General features: G+C 37.5%; 1 protein-coding gene across 1 annotated transcript in view; it reads left to right on the plus strand.

The window, feature by feature from the left end:
- SLC9C1 (solute carrier family 9 member C1) overlaps nucleotides 1-5059 on the plus strand; it is a 77249-nt gene extending 72190 nt beyond the window's left edge. The window contains exons 25-27 of the mRNA XM_036744118.1: nucleotides 767-893; nucleotides 2559-2623; nucleotides 4988-5059. Of these exons, the coding sequence (XP_036600013.1) occupies nucleotides 767-893; nucleotides 2559-2623; nucleotides 4988-5059 (264 nt within the window). The remainder of the gene's footprint in view (nucleotides 1-766; nucleotides 894-2558; nucleotides 2624-4987) is intronic.
- The last annotated feature ends 5104 nt before the right edge of the window (nucleotides 5060-10163 follow it).

The following is a 10163-nucleotide window of genomic DNA, read 5'->3' on the forward strand; positions in this document are numbered from 1 at the left end:
TGAGGTCATGACTTTCAAATGCTCGAAGGGTTTCTGTGTAGATGAGGCAAGAAACTTCTTTTGCCTAAGTCTAACAGGTAGAAATTACAGACCATTGGGGAGAAATGTCTTAAAAATTAGATTTGTCCAAACTTTCAAAAGGCTAATTTCTCAAGTAGTGAGTTCTCTGTCATTAGGAATATGGCTGAAATTCCTGCATTGGGAAGGAAATTAAATGACCTCTGGGGTCTCTTTCAAATCTTTATTTCTATGGTCTATGTGTTTTCAAGCTACTTTTGCTACTGTATCCTATGTAGTTTGTAACATCAATAAATCAAGGATCTGCAATTTTATGGGCAGGAAAACACCAGTGCAAATTCCCAAACATATTTAATTTAGTGAAGTTTTATCAGGCCTCCTGAAGCTTGGAGTAGTTAAGAGACTTATCTCTGTTTTAAATGTCAGAGGTAGGATTTGACACCCGAATTTCCTGCTGATCACAAGGCCTAGTCCATAAGCTAACTAGTTGAATGAAAAAAAATAAATCCAATAACTTGATTTTGATTTGTACAATGTCCTCACAGACTGACTGTTGAAAACACCTGGATAATTAACCAAATTATTCAATTGTTACTCAGGTTATTTCATTAATACCTAAGAATACCAATCAGAAGCATTAACGAGCCTACAGAAAATGTGCTCTGAGGAGAGACGCTCAGAGTTATAATTGAATATCACTGTATTTTAGTGTTAATCAGTCATTACTTTGTATTTTTTGACCCTCTAGATACAAGGTACTGCAAAAATAACAAAACTATTTGTAATGCAGACATCAGTTGACCTAAAGAAATGCAGGAACAATACTAAACGATATGTGCCTGTATGCAAACATGTAATAAAACATGAAGCTTATGGTGAGTTAGATATTATTTTTTTCCAATTTTCTCGCTACAAAAAGAAATTTATATCAACATGGACATTTTGATTCAATTCTACTTCTCAAATTAAGATGAGGATTTGAACCCTAGTCTTCCTGACTCCAAGTTCAGGATGCTATATTTGTGCTGTTGATCTTGAGAGAGCATTAGAACCTCAGAATGCTCCATCTTTTCTTCCTTCATACTCTTTACTCCTCTTATTTTGTTTCTACGTTGCATCTCCTCTCCCCCCAACCATTTCCCCAAACCCTGTCATTTTCCTGTAACATCTCAAGGAGAAAGAAAAAAAGAGAACTGAACAAGAATTATGGCTGTTGTCATACTTTGACTTTCCTACGTCCTCTCAAATACATCCTCTTTCAAACTGCTACAAAACCCTCCACAGAAATAGTTCCGCAAAAACTAGGACTTGAATCCGAACTTAAACTGTCTTAAACTTACTATCTTAATGGTCTTCAAACTGCACTAAGATTTTTAGGACACCATGTAGTTTGTAGTCTGTTTACTTCAAAAAATTATTTCTATGTCTCTCTCTGCCTTCATTTCAGCTGCAGGTGACTATGAGCATGAAATATTGCATGTACTGTCAGACATAGTTAGGTGACATATTGGTTAGGCCTTGCAGAATTGGCATATTTTCCTTTTTAAAAAAATCTTTCTTTCAAGGGATGGCTCACTGGGGGAGAGGAGGAGAAAAGATTATAATTAAGCAATGAATGTGATGTGAAGTACTGTCAGGTCTGCCTTTGGATCATCCCTTCTTTCTGTTCCCTTCTTTCCTCTGACATCGCCACCACCCTGGTACAGTCCCTCATCACCTCATTCATTGACCACTGCAATAGCCTTCTGCTTGGCCTCCGTGACTCACATCTTTTCTCACTCCAGTCCATCCTCCATTTAGTTGTCAAATTGATCTTCCTAAAGGTCTGGCCGTGTTACCCCACTCCCATTCGATAACCTCTAGGTAATTGCTCCCTATTCCCTCCAGGATCAAATATAGAAATCTCTGATGACTTTTAAAGCCTTTCTTAACCTGTCCTGCTCTTACCTTTCCAGCCCTCTTACACCTTCCTCCCCTCCATGTGCTCTACCATCTACTGACACCAGCTTCCACGCTGTTCCTTGCCCAAGACCCTCCGTATCACAATTCTACTTTTTCACTATCTGTCCCCTGTTCCTGGAATACTCTTCTTCTTTTGGCTCTCCTGACTTTTTTGGCTTCTTGCAGGTCACAGATAAAATTATACTGACCTCAGGAGGTTTTTCGCAATCTCTTTTGAGGATGCTTCCTTTCCTCTGTTGATTACCTCCAATTTATCTCATCTATATGTTGCTTATACATTATCCTTTGCCAACTGCTTCCTCCATTAGATTATGAGGTCCTTGAGAGCGGGGACTGGATTATTGTTCTTATTTTTGTCTTTCTTTGTAGTACAAGACTTGGCGTGTAGTAGAAACTTAATAAATGCTCGTTAGCTTGATCTGATATTTAAAGAATAGAATCAATAAAAATAAGATTTTGAAAAAGTGATTTCTGACCTCCAAAGTTGAGGTTCCAACGTGCCTCTAAATTGCCATTTGTATGAACTGGTACTGTTTGCTCATTTCTCTAGTTGGTCTAATCTGATCTTATCTTTGTAGCAGGTCCTGTGACATCACCAACAGATTTCATTTCTGAAAGGAACCTACCTTCAGAAACCACTATGGTAAATTAAAAGTCATTCTAAAGTTGTTGTTATTCAGTCATTTCAGTCATTTCCAACTCCTTGTGACCCCATATGGACTTTTCTTGGGCAAGATACTGGATTAGGTTTGCCATTTCCTTCTCCAGCTCATTTTACAGATGAGGAAACTGAGGCAAACAGGGTTAGGTGACTTGTTCAGGGTCACATAGCTAGTAAGATCTGAGGATGGATTTGAATTCAGGTCTTCTTTACTCCAGATCCAGCATTCTATGCACTGTGTCACCTAGCTGAGTTTACAGTTTGGTAAAAGGCAGTCTGGATTATAGAATATTACCCCATTTATTTTCCTTGTTTTGGGAAAAAAATGTAATCTACTGAATTTTTGACAGGTCCACATCTTTGATGGTATATTCAAAAACATGTTTATTACTTAAAAGATTATGACCCAAAAGTTAGTGGAGTAACTCATGGTAGGCACAAGCAATTTGCAATAATCCTTCAAATGATGGCCCATGTACACTATCAAGGTCCGTTGATGGTCCTAAAGGGGCTTCATAGAAGGATTAATGAGCTATTCAATACCAAAAGCAATAATTTCTTTTAATTTATCATATTTAAAGGAAGGCCTCCCAAAAGAAAGGCAACATAGCTTACCTGGAGATAGCCAAGTGAGGAAGAGGCAAGAATGATAGGGAATGGGGATTGAGGCAGCCCAGAAAACAAGAGTAGCAGCAGGGAGACTCAGGCAAGATGGTCTCCAGACTGTGGTAGGAAGAGAGAGTCAATGATAAGCCATGCTTCAGGGAAGCTTAGGGGTCATGGCAGTTCAGGCATTGAGACTGCTCCAGGAATTTTAGAGGGAGGGGAGAGATGGATTTGAGGAATTTCCCATCTCTGTAGTCATAGTCAAAGTCATACCAATCACCCAGGAAACAAGAAGTTTCTAGCTCAGAATGTCCCAAGTGAAAAAGCTTTCAGAGAATCTGGAGCTCCCAAGAAGGGAGGGGTAGGGAAAAGAGATGGGGATGTGAAGAAGTCACAGGAAAGGACAAGAGTAAGGTTAGGTCAGTTCTGTGACCCCATTGACTGACTTGATTTGGGGGAAGAGCTGCAGCCCTTGAATAAACTAGATGACTCAAATTCCTGAAGCCCACCAAAACTGCAGCCAGAAGTTCTCCAAAACAGGGACCACTGAGAACTTGCAACCTACCTCTGAAGTGGTAGTGAGGAGCCCTGTACCAAAGTGGAATCCAAAAGTATAAGATGAAGGTAAAGCCCAGCATCACCCAATTACAACTGCATGCTGAAACTCAGGGTACCACACATGCCAAGGATTTTTTTGTTCTAGAATTTTCTAGGCTGATTTTGTGTCACATCCCGGAGACATGCAGAAATAGACAAAAATGGATATTAGCATATTCCAGAATCACATTAACTACCGATAGAAATAAACACTCAATAAATGTATATATTTTGATTTGGGGAACCACAATGTTGCTCCACATTCTACCAATCTGAGAGGTAGGTAGGTAGCCCAGTGAATGGAACTCAGATCTGTTCTCAGTCACTTACTAGCTATATGGCCCTGGACAAGTCATTTAATCTCTGCCTGACTCAGTTTTCTCATCTATAAAGTGAGGATAAAAATAGCTAATACCTCTCAGGGTGGTTGTGAAGACAAAATGAAATACCATTAGTAAAGTAATCTTAAATAACGTATAAATCCTGGTCAGCAGCAACAGCATTAGGAGTAGAGCTAGTATTTAGCAATTTATTACCATTGTTATTATCGGGGAATCAGGGATTTTCTATTGCCTGCCTTGTGTTACAACATTTCTCTGCTGAGAGGAGGAGAAACTGAAAGTACAGTTATCCCTTCCACATCATGACTTTTCCTGTTGTAGTTTGATATATCATGGGTCAGCGTAAGAAATTAAATGGGCATTTGGGGAGAGTTTTGCAGAAACTGCAGACAACACTCAAAGGCCAGCAGATGACCCAGAAAAACTTTAGAAACTAAGAAAATGCATGAAATGTATGCATAGTATTGTATAATATGAACACATTTTATCTTTTAATACCATGATTCAGACTTCTTCTCTGGTACAAAAGGAGGGCTAAAATTTTACGTAGGTTTCCCAGATTGTAGGGGCACTGTGCTCCTAACTCCTGCAATGTGGAAGGAATAACTGTAATAAGAGGCTAGAAAAATCCAGGGAACAGAGGGTACCCGACTGACTATGACATCTTAAGGAGTCAGGAATGATAAGGAGTATGGGACTGGGAAGGATTGACAGCACAGGAGTGAATGTCCAGGTCACAACACCAAGGTGGTGTTAAAAGGGGTCCCGGAAGTTGGTCACTATACCCTTTCTTACTTCCTAGAATCTTCAGAAAAGTATGAATGAATGTCCCATCGACATCACGGTGAACTTGGAAGCACTTGAGACTTTCTGATTTCCTAGAACCACCTGTTCCAGAGGAGAAGGTAAAGAATCCTTTCCTTGAATCATAACATATCCTACCATTAAGTTGGTTCTCCTGAGTTTCTGAGTGTTGGTTAGCTATTATCTTTAGAGGGTTTCTTTTCAAATAAAATCCGTTTGGTCCTGGTTTCTGAAAATCCTTACATTCTAAGTGACAACCTATGTCCCTTAGTTCTTTTATGTTTCTGTTAATTGTTTTCATGGGTGTAGGCTGTCCAGATCAGTTCCCAATCCAACAAATGCCTATTCTTTGCCCAGTATTGTGCTAGGGAGAATGTGAAATAACTGTAAAATATAGTCCTCAGATATCTTTAGAAAGCTTACAATCAAAGTCAGGAGATATGAAATATATACATGAAACAGTAGTATTGCAAGGCAGTGTAAGGGATTAAAACCTGAGTGATAGAGAGCAAGTGCTATGGGAGGAAGTAGAAATTCCTCTGGGTAGAAGTGGAGATAGGACTCTTGTATCTTGAAAGATGAGCAGGATTCAGATAAGCAAAGAAAAACAAAACAGAGTATACCAGATAGGGGAAAACTGCCTTAGAAAAGTCTCAATGTTAAAAAAAAAAGAAGGATCACTTGGAGGATGGTGAGTAGACCCAGTAGATCAATCTTCCTAGAGGAAATTGGTTCATACATGATAGTGATGAGTGATGAGTGATAAGGTTGGGCCATGTTGGTTAGGACTAGGTAGATTACAGAGGGCTTTGAATACCAAGCTCAATCTAGATTTTTACTTATAAGCATAAGGGAGCCAAGGATTTTGAGCAGATGAGTAACATAATGAAAGTGGTGCTTTTAAAAAAATTAATATGGATGTAGTATGAAAGGGAACTTGAAGTTTGGTAAAACTGGAAGGAGAGAAGAGACATATTAAGAGGAAACTGAAATTGTCTTTGAGTAATTTTTAAGTAATTGAAATTGAGTGTGGGAAAACTGGTAGAGATGTGTATACACAAAGGTATATATAGAGACATGTATATATATAGGCATATTTGTATACATACACATATTACTTACATACATATTTGTTTTGGTCTTAAGCAATTCATTTTTCTGGTCTACTAGGCCTTTCTTTACAAAGAACTGTATGCACCTTTTAAAGGTTTATAGACTACCAAGCTTGACTCTGGTGAAGAGACGAGAAAATGCGCCTTCTTTTCCTCTTTGCAGATGTGGGGGGACTATGGATGTGGTATTACATATGCTGTCAGGTATACAGTAATGCACATATTATCAGGCACAGTCAATGTGTTTATTGGTTTTGCTGAACAGCTTTTTTATTCTCTTTTAAAATCTTTGCTCACTGGATGTAGAGGAATAATTTCAGAAAAGAAGGTGATATAAGAACTTTAATAAAATAAAATAAAAACAATTTTAAAAGGTTTAGGGCTTTTAATCAAAATGCAAACTATTAAATACTTTGAACTTAAAGAAAGGGAAAAAGGAGTCACTGAGAACATAGTAGAACTCACTTTGATATGCCCAAAACTTCGCCATACCAAATAACTCCATAGAAAAGAGCAAATGAGTTAATGTGAAAGAAGTTGGAAAACCTGAAAGTTAGATAACATAGTATTGTTGTTTCAGCCACTCCTTTACTGGTTCACCAGCCAAATAGCTTTGGTAGCAACATCAATTGGTAGGGTGAGGCCTGAGCTGCCCAAAGTTCTTTAACTGATAACTGCTTAGGCTGTTGTTCCTGTTCCCCATCTGCGTTCTGCCACTGATAAACAAAGGTTGAGTAACCATGGGAAAGTCAAACTCTCTCAGTGATATAAATGGTATAAAAGGTGCCGACCTGTGTTTCTCATCCAGTGGTTCCCTCTGCTAATGAAATCACAGGTCAGGTTCCTGCTCTCATTCCCTCTTTGAGAGGAAATGGATTGACACAATGCTCCAATTTCTCACCCAAATGTTCCGGGAGCTCAGCAGAACCTGACCTTAACATGCTATCCAGTTGTCTCATACTCTAAGGATTAAAAAAAATGGGTAATCTCTCATATCTCTCTTTCTTTTTACTCCCTTGCACAATATCCTTTCATTAACTACCTCAAGAAATGCTAATCTGTATTAATTTGACCTACTGTAATTACTGTAACAGTTGTAATTATCAAGAATGTGCCCTGATATCTCAAAAGTCTTTAACATCTTAAAATTTTTTTTTTTACTGTTTTTTTAGGACTAGTTAACAAGGCTACCTTCCTTTGTTCATCGAAGAATCCATTTTTTTATGTATACAGTGTTTCCTACTTCTACCTATTGACTTGTTGTGGATTGATGAAGATGCAAAACTTCAATGATCCCACCCTAACATCCCTTGGCAATGACTTCAGTAAAATTGGGATTACACTCATAATATTTTTCTTGAAGACATTTTTAGGAATTCCTCATGTCTAAATTTATGTTTTGTTCAAAGATCCCAGTGTAAATTTCTGGTGTATTTTCTTACTCATAGGGATATGAAATAAGCTTATGTTACATAGTTAATATATTAATATTAAAGTTAAATTAACTATAATGCTGTATTTAAAAATTAAAGTATCAATATTTAAATTTGAAACTACTGCTAGACAGTCTTATTATCTTGGTTAGTGCTGTCCATGTGTTTTTCCTGTCTTGGATTTCATTCACAGTTAGAGTATTAGGGAAGAGAAATTATTTTAGTTAAAGTCTTGGAGAAAAGAAATTATTTAAGGAGCAGAAGAAACACCAAAGATTAGGGCTATTGTTGTTTGTAGTTTTTCAGTTGTGCCTGACTCTCCGTGACCCCATTTGGGGTTTTCTTGGTACAGATAGTGGAGTGGTTTGCCATTTCCTTCTCCAGCTCATTTTACAGACGAGGAAACTGAAGGAAGGTTGAGTTAAATGACTTGCCCGGGCTCACACAGCTAGTTAGTATTTGAGGCTAGATTTGAACTCATGAAGATGAGTCTTCCCAACTCCAGGCCATACCTACTTCACACTCCAAGGAGTGTAACTAGTGGTCAGGGTATATGCCTCGAAGCTGCAGGTTCCCCATCCCTGCCTAGACTGTGAAAGAGGTTCATGGTGCAAAGTTTAAAATCCCTGTCTTTCAAATCTAAATATTTTCAGAGTGCATTGTGGGTGTTAAATAAGAATAAACAGAGGTCTTAGAGGTTGATTGGTTCTGTTTTGAAGATTAAAAGAGAGAAAGCAGTTGAAAGGAATATACTAGTATAGAAAGGAGGAAGAAGGCAATGGAATTGATTTCTACTAATTGAGGTATATGAGAAAAGGAGTATGCAAACATGGGGGAAGGGGAGGACATCAGATAAGCCTCACTGATCTGAAATGGACAATGGAAAGTTGAACTCCCCACACAAAGTATTTTTTAAAATGTTTAATGCAAAGATTTATTTTCTTAATTAAAAATTATTATGTATGTTAAACATTTTTAAAATTTTGAGTTCCAAATTCTCTCCCTCCTTCCCATCCATTGAGAAGGCAAGTAATAAGATAACCTATAACTGACATATGTGAAATCATGCAAAACATTTCTATATTAGCTATGCTGCAAAAAAGCAAGAAAAATAAAGAAAATAAAAGAATTATGCTTCAATTTGCACAATATTGCTGTTATTGTGTACAAGGATCTCACTTCACTCTGCATCAATTCATATAGGTCTTCTCAGGTTTTTCTGAAACTATCATGCTTGTCATTTCTTATAGTACAACAATTTTCCAATACAATCATCTCCACAACATGTTCAGCCATTCCCTCCAAATTCTTTGCCATCACAAAAAGAACTGCTAGAAATATTTTTGTACAAACAGGTCCCTTTCCTTTTTCTTTGGTCTCTTTGGGATACAGACCTAGTAGTGGTGTTGCTGGGTCAAAGGGGATGTACAGTTTGATTGCCCTTTGGGTATAATTCCAAATAGTGCTCCAGAATGGTTGGATCATAAAATACTATTAGAGGAAAAAAAAAAAACATAGAATGGTTGGATCAGTTCACAACTTCACCAACAGTGCATTAGTGTCCCTGTTTTTGTATATCCCCTCCAGCTTTTGTCATTTTCTTTTTCTATCATGTTTAGCAAACCTAATAGGTGAGAGATAGTACCTCAGAGTTTTAATTTCCATTTTTTATCAATAGTGATTTAGGACATTTTTTTAATGACTAGATACTTTTGATTTTTTTATCTGAAAATTCCCTGTTCATACTTAACCCTCAGGATGGAGAATGTCTTTTCTTTCCCTATTTCTTGGAGAGACAGGGGAAAAGTAGTTTCTTATGAAGGGTCATCTTATTAAGTTTCCCTGCTTCTCTGTATCTAACAGCCAGGGCAATGAAAAAGAGAGAAGTCATCAGGACAGCCACTGGAGATCTCATTATCAAAGCAAACCCACCTGTGCTGTGAGGGTCAAAGTCCTAGCATGAGGCTTAACAGCACACTTGTCTTGCCCTAAATCCCTTCCCTACAGCAACCTGCCCTCCACCCCAAGATTCCAGACCACAGGATAAAAATTTGTTGGGATCTTTCTTTCCCATGCTTCCCTTTCAACTCACCTTCCTTGGAGCCCAGGCACTGGGGAGCTCAAGCAGAATGGAGTTGCAGCTCTTGCTTTAACATAGGTCATACTACTTTTAAGTAAACAATATTAGTAGCTTTGATGGCAGCATTGGCCATTTAAATTGTTTTTTTTTAAAGTTCCCTGCAGACATGTAACTTTGCTGTCAATATATAAATGTTGTTGGACAACAGTAGTTAAGAGTGGAATATAGAGGGTTAAAAAAAAGTTCATAAAAAAAGCTATATCCGTGTACTTATTGGAGACACTCTAACTTTTTCCTTTGTATTTCCACTGTATTAGATAAATAAATAATGTAAAATTGTAAAACAACAAAACAAAACAAAATAAACCACTTATCAATAGGGGAATGGCTCTTTTTTTAAATAAAATTGACTCACATTTGAGAAACGAGACCTTTGTCAGAGAAACTTGCTGTAAAGATTATTTTCCAGTTTCTGGCTTTCCTTTAATTTTAGCTGTATTGATTTTGTTTGCACAATAACTTTTTAATTTTATGTAATCAAAATTATCC

Source organism: Trichosurus vulpecula, chromosome 2 (genome assembly GCF_011100635.1).
Source record: "Trichosurus vulpecula isolate mTriVul1 chromosome 2, mTriVul1.pri, whole genome shotgun sequence".
NCBI classification, from domain to species: Eukaryota; Metazoa; Chordata; class Mammalia; order Diprotodontia; family Phalangeridae; genus Trichosurus; species Trichosurus vulpecula.